The 19202-nt window shown below is 42.4% G+C and overlaps 1 protein-coding gene and 1 pseudogene across 2 annotated transcripts in view; one reads left to right on the plus strand and one right to left on the minus strand.

Moving 5' to 3' along the window:
- The window catches only part of SUSD1 (sushi domain containing 1), a 133101-nt gene that overhangs the window by 25136 nt on the left and 88763 nt on the right, over window positions 1–19202 (plus strand). For both annotated transcript variants that reach the window (XM_053565695.1, XM_053565702.1), the window contains exons 3-5: window positions 155–310; window positions 7155–7307; window positions 8279–8458. In XM_053565695.1, coding sequence (XP_053421670.1) covers window positions 155–310; window positions 7155–7307; window positions 8279–8458 — 489 coding nt within the window. The remainder of the gene's footprint in view (window positions 1–154; window positions 311–7154; window positions 7308–8278; window positions 8459–19202) is intronic.
- On the minus strand, window positions 12520–12619 carry LOC128580093 (uncharacterized; annotated as a pseudogene).

The raw sequence follows: 19202 nt of genomic DNA on the forward strand, positions 1-19202 counted from the left end.
TGTTGGGTGGTCAACTTACAGAGGTTCTACTATCGATCATGAAGCCGTTGTCACCGAATATTGCTCCCCGAGTCGGTAGCAGGGGTGACCGTCTGGTTGTTGAACATGGTATGGGTTGACAGCCTTTCCATGACTTGTCTCCATGTATTAACAGATAAAAATGAATGCCAGTTTGGAGCCACTGTGGTCTGTGGGAACCACACATCTTGCCATAACACACCAGGGGGCTTCTATTGCATTTGCCTAGAAGGATATCGAGCCACCACCAACAACAAGACGTTCATTCCCAATGACGGCACCTTTTGTACAGGTACTTGAGAAGGGGACTGTGACGGTGGCACTTTGGTAATAATGCAGGATAGTATCTGGGCTGTGGAGCGGGGAGCAGGTCGGGCCAGGACAGGTGTGATTTAAGAGAGGGAGTCTCCTTTAAGAATAAATGTGAGGGAAATATGGACATGGACTGTGCAGTTGTAAATGTTAGGAAGTCATGTTAATTTTGTTAAGGGGATAAGGGGACTCTGGCCTATAGGATATGTCCTCTTTGGGGACATGCTGAAATATCTAGGGGTGTCATTATGAATATCTAGTATTATGTCAGTCTGTAAGCTATTTACAGTACCAATTTTTTTTTTTTGTGGTTTTTGGCCAGGGCTGGGTTTGAACCCGCCACCTCTTGCATATGGGACCGGCACCCTACTCCTTGAGCCACAGGCACCACCCTACAGTGCCAATTATTAAATTTGGGGGGATGTGGGTCTATGGGAGTGCATTGTAATACTTTTCTTTTGTTAATTATAATATTCTTTTTCTGGTTCTGTGTGATTGAACCTTTTTGTTGTTGTTGTTGAGACAGAGTCTTACTCCATCACCCCAACCAGAGTGCAGTGCCATTATAGCTCACTGCAACCTCAAACTCCTGGGCAGAGTGATCCTCCTGCCTCAGCTCTCGAGTAGCTGGGACTACGCAGGTGTGATCAAATGTATTTATGATGAACAATGAGAAGGGACTCTCTGGAGATGGTGTGCCACCTGCAGGTTTCTGTAACTGCAAGTGGGAAGTCCTTGGAGTGAATGGCCCTTACCCGCTCCGAGCACACGACTCCCTAAGGGTCTGGGGATGTGAACAGTGCTGTTGGTGTATAGGAATCAGCATGCTGCCCCTGTAATAAATGTGGGCTTGCCTCCCACATGAGGCTGAGTGAGAAGGGCAACTTTCAGGCCTCAGTAGCTTTGTTTGTTTGATTTCTGGGCATCTGATGTTTGCATACCAGGGGTAGACAAGACCCTTTTTCAGTGGCCCCTCTATCATTGCAACTCTTTTTACAGCAAGTCACAATCATGTAGCTTTTTGGCGTTCTAGGAAAATCTCTGCACAGTAGTGAAGAAGAAAGGCAGGAAAGACTCCTGTTCTGCCATGTTTTTGCCTAGACTTAATGACTTTGCTTAAAAGCTTTGTGATATTTAAAGGCTTTCAGGGAAAGAAAAGGAGAACGTGCTTTATCTTCTCATCTACCAGGAACCACAGGTACTGATGTCCTGATTCATTCTCCCTCTTTTTTTTTTTTTTTTTGTAGAGACAGAGTCTCACTTTATGGCCCTTGGTAGAGTGCTGTGGCCTCACACAGCTCACAGCAACCTCCAACTCCTGGGCTTAAGCGATTCTCTTGCCTCAGCCTCCCGAGTAGCTGGGACTACAGGCGCCCGCCACAACGCCCAGCTATTTTTTCATTCTCCCTCTTGACCTGTGTCCAGGTAGAATCTCTCAAAGGATACAATTTGGTTTGTTCTTGGCTTGAGTGAACACATTCCCTCAAGACCCTGTTGTTTTAGGTAACAAATTGCTGGCTGGCTGGCATGATTGCAGAAGTACAATGTTGCAGTATTGAATTAGGTACACTGAAAAGATACCCATTTCATTTTTATCTGTTTATTTATGTTTGGGACAGAGTCTTGCTCTGTCTCCCAGGCTGGAGTGTAATGGGGTGATCATAGCTCACTGCAGCCTCCAACTCCTAGACTCAGGCAAGACTCCTGCTTCAGCCTCCCAAATAGCTAGGACTACAGACATGCACCACCACACCTAGCTAATTCTTTTTTTTTTTTTTAGAAGTGGGATCTAACTATGTTGCCCAGATTTGGTCTTGAACTCCTGGCTTCAAGAGATCCTCCTGCTTTGGCCTCCCAAAATGCTGGGATTATAGGTGTGAGCCGTAACACCAGGCCTAAAACAAAAAAAAAAACCCTTATAAGATGGTGACCACGGGGCGGCACCTGTGGCTCAGTCGGTAGGGTGCCGGCCCCATATACCGAGCGTGGCGGGTTCAAACACAGCCCCGGCCAAACTGCAACCAAAAAATAGCCGGGTGTTGTGGCGAGCGCCTGTAGTCCCAGCTACTTGGGAGGCTGAGGCAAGAGAATTGCTTAAGTCCAGGAGTTGGAGGTTGCTGTGAGCTGTGTGATGCCATGGCACTCTACCTAGGGCCATAAAGTGAAACTCTGTCTCTACAAAAAAAAAAAAAAGATGGTGACCACAGTAGTGTTCACTTCATTCGACACACAGTTTTTAAGCACTTCTTCCACGCCAAGGCTGTGCTAATGGGATGTGACAGGCAGACACTAATTTCAGTATCAAGGGTTAGTCATAAGTTAGCAAAGCCTTTTATTAGAATCCAGGGGGTCACTTATCTTGGCAGTGAGGAAGGGATCAGGGGAACTTTCTGAAGAATGCGATATTTGAAATTGTGTTTGCAAGGTTGTGTGAATTTACCAGGAAAAACTAATGACTTTATGTTTATGAGTACAGTCCTAAGGGATGCATTCAACTTTTAAAAGTTAGGAAGGCGTTAGGAGGAGGAAAAGGGAAGTGGCAGAGGTGGAGAGAGGAGGGAGGGGGGAAGAGAAGAAAATATTTTATGTCTGGACCAAACAGGTGTGAGTCACACACGAACCAATCTGTAATGTCCTTGTAAATCTTGATCTAGGCTCTGCTTCTGTGTATTCTACTTCTTCCAATTATTCATCAACAATCTCTTATTTTTTAAAGAAGATTAAAGTGTAATTTACATATCATAAAATTTTCCCTTTTGAAGTGTACAATTCAGTGTTTTTTAGTATATTCACAAAGTTGTGCCACCATCACCACTATTTCATTTTAGAGCATTTCCATCATAGCCCCTTATCCATTGGCAGTCCATTCCTATGACTTTCCTTTTTTTTTTCCCCGACACAGTGTCTCACTTTGTCACCCAGGCTAGTGTGTCATGCTGTGATCATAGCTCACTGCAGCCTTGGACTCCTGGCTTAAATGATTTTCCTGCTTCCTCTTCCTGAGTAGCTGAGACTACAGGGATGTACCACCATGCCTGGATAATTTTTAAAAATTAAAACAAAATTTTGCAGAGAAAGGGTCTTGCTATGTTGCCCAGCCTGGTCCTCAATTCCTGGCCTCAAGCAAGCCTCTGCCTTTGCCTTCCAAAGTTCTGGCATTATAGGCATGAACCAGTGCATCCCACTGATTTTTCCTTTTGTAGTTTCCAGTTTCACTTTGATGGACCATTTTTCTTGATGAAACTGTTTGCTTTTTTGTTTTGTTTTGTTTTGTTTTTTTGAGACAGAATCTCACTGTCACCCTCCATAGAGTGCTGTGGCATCACAGCTCACAGCAACCTCAAATTTTTGGGCTTAAGTCATTCTCTTGCCTCAGCCTCCCAAGTACAGGCGCCTGCCACAATGCCTGGCTATTTTCTTGTTGTTGTTGTCATTGTTGTTAAGTAGGCCTGGGCCGGGCTTGAATCTGCCAGCCTCGGTGTATGTAGCCGGCGCCTTAATCATTAAGCTACAGGTGCTGAGCCAAAATTGTTTATTTCTGTTGTTGCAGTTTGACTGGGGCCAGGTTCGAACCTGCCACCCTTGGTATATGGGGCCCGTGCCCTTCTCACTGAGTTACAGGCACCGCCCAACTGTTTCTTTGTTTTTTTTTTTTTTTTTGCAGTTTTTGGCCAGGGCTGGGTTTGAACCCACCACCTCTGGTATATGGGGCCCGCGCCCTACTCCTTGAGCCACAGGAGCCCAACTGTTTATTTCTGAAACACAGAAATACCAGAGAAACATCACTGGACTAGCTGGGGGCAGAGCTTAGCATTTTGGGGCATCCGCATTTATTAGTCAGGGTTTGCCTGAAACCACAGGATGCAGTGCCCGGGCGTTTTTGTCCTTTGTGGAGTTGAGGGGAAGGTCGGTAGCTGGTTGCAGGCAGGCCTCTCTGGATGGCACCTGTGGGATGAGCGGTTCTAGTGTGGGATGGCACCAGTCAGTCCTGGAGAAACAACTTAAGTTCTTGGCCCCAGAGCTGTCCCCGAGTGACTCCAGAGAATCACAGAAACTTTGCCAGGAGTCCCAGCCCAGAGGAAGAAGCTTGGTGGTACTTCCTATGTCAGGGTGCTTTGGCTTGGGTGGGCTGACAGTAAGTGGAGAAAAATGAGACATGGGCAGGAGGCTGGGCTGTTATTTCTCTATCAACATGGTCCACAACCGCCTGGCCCCTGTAGGGTCTGCCAGAAAATGCAGAATGACTTCTCTGTGGTTTCGAATCCTCCGAGTCTTGGGAACTCATCCTGACTCCGATGGCAGCAGCAACTTCTTTTTCATAAGTTCCCTTCCTGCAAGCTCGGGGCCTGATGCCATTTCTTCTGGAGAAATGTAACAGTACCTCGTCCTGGGCTGAGAAGTGAGATAAAGGCAAACAAACAAACACCAACAAACCACACAAACACACAAAACAACCACCACCACCCAACAAACCCAAACGAATCTTGAAGGAGGGCATGATGCTGGCTATTCATCAATTCCTGGAACCTCCTGTCTTCAGCTTGTCTCCCATAGGTCTGCGTGTGGTGTGGTAAACGCCTTCATTCCTAGGCGTAAATCCTTACTCCTACCAAGACTGGATTTAGTTTGTTGGTTTCTCTCCTAGCTCAGGAGCCTCACTCCCTATGTGAGCCATTGCCCTGAAGCTTCTCAGCTGCCCTGCTGTTTTGTGTTTTGAAGCAGCCTGCCCGTGACCACAGACACAGGCAGGTGTCTCCGTGGTTCCACCAAAAGCCTGCTTGCTCTCCATGGGTGTCGTGCAGTAGGCTGGGCCTGCCCTCCAGGCACTTGACGAAGGCACAGCTGTTCCTCTTTGGGAGTGAGGGGGAGATGCCTAACATCTCCCACACGTTTCTCTTGCCTCATGTTACTTGCTCAAGCCCGAGAATGTGTGGCTCCTTCAGCAATGAAATAGAATTACTAGTTTCCCAGCAATAATCAGTGTGAGTGACGTTCGTTGGTCCAAGACTAAAAAAACCCCGAAACAAGACAATAGTGAATTTTTATAAAGTCACGTTAAACAAAATGGGAAGAATCTGAGATTATTTTCTTCCTTTGTTTGGGGGCTAACATTTCCTTTCTTTTAAGAAATTGCAGTGTTGGGGGTGGCGCCTGTGGCTCAGTGAGTAGGGCGCCGGCCCCATATGCCGAGGGTGGCGGGTTCAAACCCGGCCCCCGCCAAACTGCAACAAAGAGATAGGCTGGGCGTTGTGGCTGGCCCCTGTAATCCCAGCTGCTCGGGAGGCTGAGGCAAGAGAATCGCGTAAGCCCGAGAGTTGGAGGTTGCTGTGAGCCGTGTGACGTCATGGCACTCTACCCGAGGGCGGTACAGTGAGACTCTGTCTCTACAAAAAAAAAAAAAAAAGAAATTGCAGTGTTAGTAATTTTTTTAGTAGATGGGGGTCTGCTGTGTTTCCCAGGTTGGCCTTGAAATCCTAGGCTTGAGATCCTCCTACCTCGGCCTCTTGAGTAACTGGTAGTATAGGCACATACCACTGCACACAGCTGATGGGATTCTTAAAATTTTAAACTCAGTTCTGGGCAACGAATGCTGCTAACTGGTAGAGAGGTTTCTTCTCCATCCTCTGAGTTATTTTGCAGTTTTTACCCCATACCTGCTGTCTCTACAATCTTCAAGCAAGCGAAGAAGTCTGCAAAGGGGCATGTCTTGTTTTTCTTGAAACCTGTTTTAAGTCCTTCTAATCTTCAGAAATTTACCAAGACCCTTTTAAATTAAATTAACCCCCTTACTACCTGACTTACCATCCTGTGCTCAAGAGCTGGGAAGATGCCTGCAGGTGTGGTGCCGAAGTGGGTGAATCGCCTGAGCTCACAGGTTCAAGACCATCCTGAGCCAGAGTGAGATCTCATCTCTAAAAATAGCCGGGCGTTGTGGCAGACACCTGCAGTCCCAGCCACTAGGGAGGCTGAGGCAAGAGAACCTCTTGAGCCCAAGAGTTGGAGATTGCTGTGAGTTATGATGCTACGGCACTCTACTGAGGGCAACAAAATAAGACTCTGTCTTAAAAAAAAAGAAAAAAGAAGATGTCAGTTCTGGGTGTTTTCACTCCGTAAACTGTTTTACATCTGGCGCTCTACTTTAGATATTTTAGTGTGGGGTTGGGACCATTAATTGTTTTATAGTAACTGGATTTTTTTTTTTTTTTTTTTGAGACCGAGTCTCACTCTGTTACCTTGGCTAGAGAGGTGTGGCCTCATCATAGCTCACAGAAATGTCAGTCTCTTGGGCTCAAGAAATCCTCTTGCCTCAACCTTCCAAATAGCTGGAACTGCAGGCACCCGCCACGACACTGGCTAGTTTTTTATTTTTAGTGTGTCTGGAGGGTATGTCTTGCCCTTGCTTAGGCTGGTGGGCTGGTCTCAAACTTGTGAGCTCAAGCAATCTACTGCCTCAGCCTCCCAGAGTGCTGGGATTGCAGGTGTGAGCCACTGCACCTGGCTGTAATTGGATGTTTTAAAGCATATTTTCTTAAGTTCATTTTGTTGGGAATCCGGGAGCTGATGATGGTTGTTGGTTTTTATGAGTTCCCAGAACACATCGACAAGTTTCATGGAGGACTCCTCTGTTTTTGGTGCCTGTAAGGTGTGGGATATATGAGAAGCACCCATGAAGCATGAAATAACATTAGTGATACAATCGTAGACAAATGCAATCATTTGAGGGTGGCTTGAGAATGTGAAAAAATGGCTGTTACAGTGTCCCGCCCTTTTTTTCTTTTTCTGTTTTTCTCTCTCCTTTTCTTGTAATGGGGATGGGTCTCAAGACATAGATGAGTGTGAGGTTTCTGACCTGTGCAGGCATGGAGGGCGGTGTGTGAACACTCATGGAAGCTTTGAATGTTACTGTATGGACGGATACTTGCCAAGGAATGGGCCTCAACCTTTCCACCCGGCCAGAGATGCCACATCATGCACAGGTGGGTTTCTGCCAAAGACTGGGGCAGCTCCAGGTGAGATTCTGGTGGTGGTGACTTTCTTCCCTTATATGTTTGTTGTCTGTGTGGGGGATGTGGGCAGAGACCATCTGAACCTTTCCACGTTTGTACCACCATGCAAATATAGAAAATAACATAATCAGGTAGAACGGTTCTGTTAAAAAAGAAAGCTAAAATTGTTAAACTTTAAGGATTTTTAGCAGTGAATAGATACTCTGATATTAACCAAAACTTTAAGGATTTTTAGCAGTGAATAGATACTCTGATATTAACCACTATGCTGGAGAGTAAATACTGCTGTTCTGGTCAGGACCCAGCCTCTCAAAAGTGACCTGGAGAATTATAAGAGTATATCTACCTTAAGGTACTTTTGCGATTCAAATTTTTTACTTTGTTTGATGAGGCTTCTCTTTAGTTGGTATGAATTAGTGAGGCTTGCTTTCTAAATTCGATCAGCTTTGTGCATGGGTAGCTGCCACTGCCTGCAGAAGTCCAGAAGACTGAGTGAAGACGCCCACTGGAAACGTGTCCAGAAGTCATGTGGATGGGCGGCGCCTGTGGCTCAGTCGGGAAGGCACCGGCCCCATATACCGAGGGTGACGGGTTCAAACCCGGCCCCGGCCAAACTGCAACCAAAAAATAGCCGGGCGTTGTGGCGGGTGCCTGTAGTCCCAGCTACTCGGGAGGCTGAGGCAAGAGAATCACTTAAGCCCAGGAGTTGGAGGTTGCTGTGAGCTGTGTGAGGCCATGGCACTCTACCGAGGGCCATAAAATGAGACTCTGTCTCTACAAAAAAAAAAAAAAAAAAAAAAGAAGTCATGTGGACATGAACCAGTGCACTTAAAATATGGTTTGGGGTGTGCGTGAGAGGGATCGGGTAGAGGTAGAGAGAGATTATGGATTTCAAAAATTTGTATTCATATACTAATGCATTTGACCTTAATTTTTTTCAGAAATAGACTGTGGCAGACCTCCTGAGGTTCCAGATGGCTACATTGTAGGAAATTACACCTCTAAGCTGGGCAGCCAAGTTCGTTATGCTTGTAAAGAAGGATTTTTCAGTGTCCCAGAATATACAGTTTCAAGCTGCACATTCCTGGGCACATGGGAGTCCCCCAAATTATATTGCCAAGGTGCGTTTTCAAAAGGTTCGGGTTTCCAGCTGATCCCATCTTGAAATTGTGTTCATATTTCTATTTAAATTTCACTTGGGGGTAGTGAATGGGTTGAATTAATCTAATTCATTCCTATTTGTTTCTAATAGGTTTTCAGTTGATGCTCTTGGTATTTGTAGGATCTTATTCTGCAAATAATGATAATTCTGTGTTTTGTTTTTCTGTATTTATAAAAGTTACATTTTTCTCTTGGCTAGTATTTTCAGAACAATAGCTTAAATAGCAGTGTTAACTTTGACTATTATTTTCTTATTCCTAACTTTTGTGGAAATGGTTTTAGTGTTTCATGGTCTTGGCGTTAAGGTGCTGTGTTTCTAATTATGTGCCCTGATGTAGCACCATGTGCCACATTCTGTTCTAAGCATTTTATTCACAGACTGTGCATACAGTGGTGGTCCCATAAGATTATAATGGAGCTGAAAAATTCCTATTGCCTAGTGAAGTCATAACTGTTGTAACATTGTAGTGCAACGCATCACTCCCCTGTTTGCAGCAAGGCTGATGTAAACAAACCAGCTCTACTGCTGGGAGGATAAAAGTGCACAGTCATGTCCTAAGCTTTCACCTTCACCCACCACTCACTCACTCACTGGCCCCCAACAACTTCCGGTTCTGCAGACTCCATTCATGGTAAGACCTCGATACAGGCATTTTTTATTTTATACTGAATTTTTATTGTACTTTTTCTGTGTTTGGATACATAAATACTTAACCACCGTGTTACAGTTGTCTGCAGTATTTAGCACAGTAACGGTTCTCAACATGTGGGTCGCGACCCACAGGAACTGTATTAAAGGGGTGCGGCATTAGGAAGGTTGAGAACCACTGCTGTAGAGGTTTGTAACCTGGGAGCGACGGGCTGTACTATGTAGCCTCCGTGTGGAGTAGGTTAGCGTCTAGAGGTGTGTGAGTGTGCTCTGTGATGTTCAGATAACACAGAAATCACCTAATGACAAATGGCTCAGTACACATCCCCACTGTTAAGCAACACGACTGTAATTTGTTTAAGGTCATGCAACAAGTGGTGGAGCTGAAATTAGAACCCAGGAATTCTAATTTCAGAGGTCATATCTCCTTTTCTTTTCTTTTTTTTATTTTTTATTTTGAGGCAGAGTTTCACTTTTTTGCCCTCAGTAGAGTGCTGTAGCGTCACAGCTCACAACAACCTCAACTCTTGGGCTCAAGCATTTCTCTTGCCTCAGCCTCTTGAGTAGCTGGGACTATAGGTGACTGCCACAACACCATTTCAGAGACAGGCGTCTCACTCTTGCTCAGGCTGGTCTCGAACCTCTCAGCTCAGGTAATGCAATCCACCAACCACCTCAGCCTCCTATGTGCTAGGATTACAGGCAGGAGCCACTGCGCCCGCCTGAGAGGTCGTATTTGCCATCACCCTAACTGCTTCTGTTTTTAAGATGTTGGCTTTTGTTTTTCACTTTTGGCTTTCTCTCCATCTTCAAATATTACCTTTTTAGTAGTTTTGGGATATATATATACACACAGATATGTATATATGAATATAAATATATATATGAGTATATATGATGATACAAATATATCACACATATTTAATCTTAAGGAAGCATTCATCTATTCCCATTTTACTAATGTTCTAAAAAAGTTAGAAATGAATTATTTTTTATTGTGCATTTTAGGCAAGTATGAAGGTCATTATATATATTTTCTTCTTTTAAAACAGGGGTGTCCATGCATTTTTTTCTCTGCCTCACATTGGAGGAATTAAGAGTTGTTTGGGGCCATACATTAAATACACAAACATTAATGAAAGCTGATAGGCAAAAAAAAAAAAAAAAGGGGTCTGGGTATACATTTCATGATATCTGACACCACAGAAAAGCAAAAGTAGTCCTCACAAAATCAGCACGTGGCCCAGGCTGCAGGTTGGACACCCCTGTAATGAGTAATGTATGGATTATATTATTAGATTTCTTGATAATGACCAGATGAATGACTGGAATGAATATTCTAGCTCTTTGGTGTTTATTCTTTTAATCTAGATTATATTTGCTAAATTTTACTGAGAATTCTTGCACTGATGTTCCTGACTAGATTGTTCTGCTATCTCTTCCTGTGCCATCTTTGTTGGGTTTGGTATCAACATTGTTCCAAATTTTAAAAAAAGAATGTACAAGCATTTCCTTTTTTATTCTCTGGAATAAAAATAGTATTTTTTAAGATTTGGGAGATTTTACCTGAAAAGTCATCTGGATGTGGCACTGTTGGTGAGGTAGCCATTGGACTATTTTTAAAACTTCTTCTTATACTTACTGGTAGGTGTAAGTTTTCTTTCCCTCTTAGAATCAATTTTGGTAATTAATGTGTTCCTAGAAAATCATCTACTTCAAATATGTTTGTAGGAAGAAGTGTCAAGGATTATACTTCTGATTTTCTGTAGCTATATTTGTAACTGTTTATAATAGTGAAATATTGGAAATAACCCCAAATGTCTACCCAACAAGAGATTTGTTAAATAAATCTGGTTTGGCATCTGTAGCTCAGTGGTTAGGGCGCCAGCCACACACACACCGGAGCTGGCGGGTTCGAACCCAGCCCAGGCCTGCCAAACAATGACAACTACAACCAGAAAACAGCCGGGCATTGTGGTGGGCACCTGTAGTTCCAGCTACTTGGGAGGCTGAGGCAAGAGAATCATGTAAGCCCAAGAGTTTGAGGTTGCTGTGATCTGTGACGCCACGACACTCTACCAAGGGCAACATAGTGAGACTCTGTCTCCAAAAAAAAAAGAATTATGGTATGTCCATTAAAAGAAATATTATGTAGCCAATAAAAATTATTTTAGCAAAATAGGAAAGTATTAACAGTATATTTCTGTATTACAAACTCTATGAATAACATAATCTCAAATTTGAAATTTCCTGTGTACAGATAAGCTTAGGAAAAAGTTTAGAAGACTGTACATCAAAATGTCATTGGTGACATTGCGGGGCATCTTGGATGATTTTTATTATATATATATTTATTTTATATGTTTATATTATATATTTATTTATAATATATATTTATAATATATATTTATATATTATATTTTAATATAAATATAAATAAATATATAAATATTATAATATTTATTTATTATATTATAATATTTATTATAGTATTGTGGGGCATCTTGGATGATTTTTATTATATATATTTATTTTATATGTTTATATTATATATTTATTTATAATATATATTTATATATTGTATTTTAATATAAATATAAATAAATATATAAATATTTATAATATTTATTTATTATATTATAATATTTATTTATTATATTATATATTTATTATATTATAATATTATAATAATATTATATTATAAATATTTATTTATAACCTATAAATATATATTTTATATTTATATTTATTTATTTATAATATATTTTTATATTTTATATATATTTTATATTTTATATTTATAATATATTTTTATATATAATAAAAATCCTCCAGGATGTCCCCCAATGTCACCATAAATATTATTTATAAATATTTTAAAAATGTATTTATATATTTATATTTATTTATTCATAATATATTTTATATTTATATTTATTTATAATCTATTTTTATATATAATAAAAATCATTCAGGATGTCCCCCAATGTCACCAATGACATATATGTGTGTGTATATATATATATGTATATGTATATTTTTTTAGACATAGTTTCACTCTGTTGCCCTGGTAGAGTGCCAGGGCATCATAGCTCAGAGCAACCTCAAACTCTTGGGCCCTCAAGTGATCCTCTTGCTTCAGCCTCCCAAGCATCTGGGACTACAGGTACCTGCCACCAGGCCTGGCTAGTTTTTCTATTTTTAGCGTATGTGTGGGGGTACAGGTCTCACTCTTGCTCAGGCTGGCAGGCTGGTCTCAAACTTGTAAGGTCAAGAAATCTACCCTTGTTGGCCTCCCAGACTGCTAGGATTACAGGTGTGAGCCACTGCCCCTGACTATTTTTATATACTTTCTTTATTGAAGGAACTTTTTCTTAAATGGAATGCTTCATGAATTTGCATGTCTTCCTTGTGCAGGGGCCATGCTTATATCTGTATCAATCTAATTTTAGTGTATGTGCTACCAAAGCAAGCATGAAGAATTTTTTTTTATATATTAGATAAAGTAACAAAGCTGTTTCATTTTGGAAAAAAGAAAAAAACCCAATTTTCATTGAATTTATTGCATAGCTAAGAAACCCCACTGATGTACCCGAATTAATTCTTTTGGACATTATCATCTGATTTTGAGGCTGTAAACACATTTTTATAGTTAATTATCATTTGGGGGAAGGGTTTAAGAAATTCTAAAGGTACATTTTAGTTCTAAGATTATCTGTCAATGGATCAATTAAAATACAGAACTTGAAGTAAAATGTGCCATATAGGTAGGGCATGGTGGCTCCCACCTGTAACCCCAGTACTTTGGGAGGCCAAGGTGGGAATATCAGTTGAGTCTAGGAGTTTGGAACCAGCCTGAGCAACATAGTGAGACCCCCATCCTATAAAAAAAATAAGAAAAAGTAGCTGGATATAGTGGCACAGGACTGTATTCCCATCTACTGGGGAGGCTGAGGCAAGAGGATTGCTTAAGCCCAGAATTTTGAGGCTGTAGTGAGCTATGATTGTGTCCCTGCACTCTAGCCTGGGTGATAGAGACCTTGTCTCCCCCAACAAAAATAAGTGCCATAATGCCTATCAAAGAACCCTGTAAGGATTTGTATAGGAGACTCCATGTAAAACAAATTATATTACTTTGAAAATTAGCAACCATCTACATTATTGGGCTGAGAATGTAGGAAGTTAATTTAGAGGAAAGCACTTGCTACATTCCCCCCAAGAACTGTTATTTAAAAAATCTTCGCCTCTGTTTTCCTCCTCTAATAACTGCTCCCTCTGTCTGCTGACATCTTCCTCCCCCATGTTACCACCTGGCCAGGTCAGCTTCTCACTGCTGTGTCTGCTCCCCTCCGAGCATACACACCCCTTCCTATGTACCCTTCAGCCTTCTTTGGGACTCTGGAAGCTGGGCCACATGCCAGCTGACATTGCATTTTTAGCTCAGAGTTATAAAGCCACAGGAATTGGGAATTTCACTAAAAACACTAGCAAACTGTGGACTTGGGTGCTGCCGAGGGGCAGAGTGTTTTTGAAGGGGACAGCTTTTGTGTCCCATGATGGGCTTCCCCCATCAGAGAAGGTACAGTTTGCCCAGGTGCCGTGTCCCTGGAGGCCCTTGCCCCTTGGCAGAGGTGCCTCTGACCCAGTCTCCCATCTGAGCAGGCCTCAGAGGTGGTGACTGAAAGCTGCCATTGGCAGGGGTTTCCACGACCCCTCTTTCTTTTAGGTCAGAATGTATTGAAATGTCAGTTACACCTTTCCATGAACTCTCTGGAAAACATAGAACCTCTAGGTTGCATTTACTATAATTTGGTTGTTATTAGATTTTTAGTTTTCAGAGAAGAGGCAAGTTGACAGTGGCAGCTTAAAGAACTTAAATTTTCGAATTTCAGCCAAGCCAGGAGCAAGGTATTGTTATCATCAGCCACAAATCCAGAGTCCAGGCCGGATGCTTTATTTGGCAAAACAGTGACTGGGAAGGTCTGAATCTGGCAGGACAGAAGAGATGAGGCCACCCCTATTTGTTCTATCAGGATGAGACCCCAAGTGTTATGTGAGGAAAATGGGCAAAAGACTAGGGGAGTCCACATGGAGAAATAGGCTGGTCCCATGCAGGAGATAACACTTGTGCTTTGTCCTTTGAGCACAAAAGAGTTTGCCTACCTGAGTAAGAGTCCAGTGGGTTATGGTTTCCAGTGTTGGCAGATCACTTGGATTGTTCTGAGAACATCTGTCTTCCAGATAAGCTCCTCTACTTTATGGAGCCCCATCGTCCTTTCAGGCTGGGAATTCTCACCATAAGTGTCTGGCACTGAACAATCCCTTTAAGAATCTACTTTTAGGGCAGTGCCCGTAGCTCATTGGGTAGGGCACTGGCCACATACACCGATGCTGGTGGTGTATGTGGGGCCTGCTAAACAACAGTGACAATAACAACAAAAAGATAGCCAGGCATTGTGGCCGGTGCCTGTAGTCCCAGCTACTTGGGAGGTTGAGGCAAGAGAATTGCTTAAGCCCAAGAGTTTGAGGTTGCTGTGAGCTGTGATGCTGTGGCACTCTATGCAGGGTGACAGCTTGAGACTCTGTCACCAAAAATAAAAATAAAAATAAATAGGCAGTGCCTGTGGCTCAGTGAGTAGGGCGCCAGCCTCATATGAGGGTGGCAGGTTCAAATCCGGTCCTGGGCAAACTGCAACAAAAAAATAGCTGGGCATTGTGGTGGGCACCTGTAGTCCCAGCTACTCGGGACACTGAGGCAAGAGAGTTGTCTAAGCCCAAGAGCTGGAGGTTGCTGTGAGCTGTGACACCACAGCACTCTACTGAGGGCGACAAAGTGAGACTCTGTCTCTACTAAAATAAAATAAAATAAATAAAAAAAATTTGCCATTAAGGCCAGGCATAGTGGCTCGCGCTTGTAATCCTAACACTCTGGGAGGCTGAGGCAGGTGAACTGCTTGAGTTCAGGAGTTTGAGACCATTCTGAACAAGAGCAAGACCCCATCTCTAAAGCTAGCTTGGCATTGTGGTGGGCACCTGTAGTCCCAGCTACTCAGGAGGCTGAAGAAGAAGATGGCTTGGTTCCATTGGATGGGTAATGAATAATATCCTGTTGTATAGATTGATCACATTTTGTTTATCCATACATCTGTGATATCTCCATGCTTTGATAAAGCAGAAGCAGGGGTCTTTGGGCCGAGTTCTGGTTACCCCGTATCTGTGCAGGTGGCTCTGCACCGCGGATGACCCGGCACTGTAGGCTGATTGCAGAGGCAGAGTTTCTCCTTTGAGTTGGTTAACAAGGATGGGACATGGTTTCTCAAGTCCCCTGATAAGAAACTGAGCCCCCTCAGGGTATCAGGTCTTGGCCAAGGTTCATAAGGTTAATAAATTGGGATTATTTCTCATTTTACAGAGGAGTTTAAGAACCAGGGTGAGGAAGTGACTTATCTTATGTCATTAGCTCATGCGCCAAGGTGAAAACCCGAAGCGTGTTTCTAGAAGGCAGATCCCATGTAAAAGCATCCCTAGTGCACCCTGCTGATGGGAGGCAATGATGAAAAGGTTGGAGGGAGAGGGATGCTGGGGCAAACGTACCTTCACACACAGTGTGGTCTAGGGCCCAGCCAGAGGGGTGTTGTTGCTGAGTCTGCTCTTTATCTTTTGAGATTTTCTTAGTGGAGCCTAATCTATCTTTAAGAAGGTGGTAAGGGTTTGAAAAAACGCTGACATAAATTGCAACACAAATTAGTGCATTCAGGTGAGAGGTGGCAGATTAAGTTTCATCACATGCCTACCTCGAGTTTTCGTTCTTATTTGGAGAGGATTCTGAGAGTGCGGTGATCGACTAATGGTGCCACCATGGGTGAGGGAGGCAGAGCAGGGGCACCTTTACCCCGTACCATCTGTGTTTGCAGGGGTCAGGACATTCGCTTATTTGACATACGTTTTCTGGCAACTCACTAAATACCCATCTTTTAACATTCTTTTTTTTTTTTTTAATCAAGACAGAGTCTCACTCTGTCACCTGAGTAGAGTGCTGTGGCATCACAGCTCACAGCAACCTCAAACTCTTGGGCTCAAGAGATTCTCTTGCCTCAGCCTCCCCAGTAGCTGGGACTACAGGTGCCCACCACATTGCCTGGCTATTTGTTTTGTTTTGTTTAGCAGGCCAAGCCCAGTTCGAACCCACCAGCCCTGGAGCACGTGGCTGGTGCTCTAACCACTGAGCTATGGACACCCCTTCTTTTATCATTCTTAAAAATTATATTTCTATATTTGCTGGCTACAACAAATCTGTTGGGTAAATGCCATTAATATATGTCTTCATATTTGTAAGTGGTTGAAGTCATTTGAGTTGCAGGATCAGTGAGGAGACTGTTACAGGAGTGGGGAAGCAGAAACTTTGGAAATCAGAAAGATGTGTGAGTTTTGGCTGGGCCACTTACTAGTTGTGTAACCTCTTCCAAACCTCCCTGAATACCAGTTTCCTTCAGAAGAAAAGACTTACGATGGTGTTCATCCCTGAGAGTTACAGTGAAGATTTAATGAGGTAATGAATAAAGCAGTGGGCACTGTGCCTAATGCAGGCTAGCTTTGGGATTAGTGGTAAGTATACCTTCAGTTAAAATGTACGACATTCCAGGCGGTGCCTGTGGCTCAGTCGGTAAGGCGCCAGCCCCATATACCGAGGGTGGCGGGTTCAAACCCGGCCCCGGCTGAACTGTAACCAAAAAATAGCTGGGTGTTGTGGCGGGCACCTGTAGTCCCAGCTACTCGGGAGGCTGAGGCAAGAGAATCACTTAAGCCTGGGAGTTGGAGGTTGCTGTGAGCTGTGTGATGCCACGGCACTCTACCGAGGGCCATAAAGTGAGACTCTGTCTCTACAAAAAAAAAAAAAACAAAGTACGATATTCCTAAAACTTCCTACCATAAAATGGGAAGGTTTAAAACTCTTCAGCTTTCACTTCACCTTGCTTATTGGTTTTTGATTCAAATGTTCTGTTTACAACTAGAACATTGTAATGAAGAGTTTTAATGTCTTTTGAAATAAATATTCATATGCAACTCAAACATCAGAAGCCATTATCACCTCTACAAATAGAAAATCCTTACAAGAGATATGCTGACAAATCCTTTTTTTCTCTTAACACTCAGGCTTTTACCCACCCTGTCACCTCCTCTGCAGTTTCTGAAGTGTTCAGATTCTAGCTGTTTCCATACCAGGCACTATTTATTGACAGTAACTGTTCTTGTGTGAAACAGAACATTCTTTTTCCTCCAAATGAGCTTTCTCTATGAATATAATCTGAAGAAAATATATTGTCAATCAAGGCTAAAGTTCATGGAAGACTTTAGAATCCAAAATATATCAAAAAGCAATTTTTAAAACTATCTACTGCTTTAAGGGCAAGTAGACTTCTGGGTATACCCTCATATTAACCTGAAATAAATTTACTGTAAAAAAATATGTAGGATTTAGGCACAGCCCACAAAGAGCTTATCCTTTAGTGGTACAGAGAACACTCCCATGAATGAAGTGAATGAAGTGTAAGTATTGTATTGAATTATCTATTTCAGAACATGAGTATGGACCCTGCCTAGAGCGTTTGGGCCTGGGCACCCTACCACATCTCACTAATTCCTGGGTGATTATCTTCACCTTCTGATTTGATTCTAAAGCATGATAAGAGATTTTATTATCATTGGGTAAAGAGGAGAACTGACTTTAATGTGATTTTCTTCGGCTTTCACACTTGTTTCTGCTCTTTTGCAAAGTTTTACATCTAGGAATTGTTTATTTTTCTGGGAAGTTTTTATTTTGGGGTCAATATCAGTAAGCGGTATAGACCTCTCATTCATTTCCCTGGCAGTGGCAAAATGTCTGCCACAATTTATAGGCATTGTTGGTTACTGTTTTTTTTTCCTTTCTCAGCTTGTTATTTATTGATCTCTATAATGGTCTTATATGAAGGCTTGTGTTGCTAAGTTATTTCTGCCGTCAATCTATGTTATTGTGCTGATGCTTATGATAAACAGCAGCTAATGTGTGTGACATTTGTGCAACAGTCGGCTGTGGATGAGATGCAATAAATTGTCTATACCTCTCATTGAACAAATTTCCTTTTGGAATATTTTCTTGGGCAGCATATTAAAGCTAGCAGTGTGGATAAACAGTTTTATCTTCAGGATATGAGATAAAGTTACATTATACATTTTGCCCCTGAAACCAGCACAACACATTTTCCCCCCAGGGAGGCCTATTTTGAAGTTGATTATTTGAATAAAATCACAGACAATGGGAGTGTAAGGAAAAATTTCCAGCCATGCTCATAATTAGTTGACTGGATTTCTGATGCAGATTCAAACGTTGTTGCTTAATAATGTAATTAGCCAGAGAAACATGTGCTTTAATGAATGCCCCTATGCATATGCAATGCAAATTTGTACTGCTTATTTTTTCCTTTCCTTTGGGTATAAACTGTTTTTAAAGTTTAATTCCTTGCAATAGTATAAGAGATTGGGGGGGGTTCATGTAAAATTATATTCTTATTACCCACTGTAGCCTCTGTTGGATTGATTTTTTGAGTCTTTTTTAATAGGAATACATACTTTCTCAGCTTCCATTTGGTCTGAATAGAGATAGTGGGGGCTGGGAATATCTGGGACAGGGTTATGTTCCAGGAAAAGTCCCAGGCCAGACTTTTATATCATGAAAATGGTTAAACGTCAGTCCTAAGAAGGTTTCATGGGGCCACACAGCTAGAGAGGGGGATCTATTTCCAGCAGCTCCCTGAACTCAGTGCAGACCACCTGATCAGCATAGCTCACTACAGCCCAGAACTCCTGGGTGTGAACAATCAGAATTCCCACCTCAGCCTCCTGAGTCCTGGGACTATGAGCATGCATCACCACCCTCAGCTTGTAAGAAAAAAAGATCTTGCAGTCCTAACTCAAGTCATCACACCTCCTTTATTCTTGGTCATGTCCGAGATGAAAGCCAATCTAGTTATCTTTTGTACTCTCATCCCTCCTCTCTAATTTAACTACCTGTGCTG

The sequence above is a fragment of the Nycticebus coucang genome, chromosome 2 (assembly GCF_027406575.1).
Source record: "Nycticebus coucang isolate mNycCou1 chromosome 2, mNycCou1.pri, whole genome shotgun sequence".
NCBI lineage: Eukaryota > Metazoa > Chordata > Mammalia > Primates > Lorisidae > Nycticebus > Nycticebus coucang.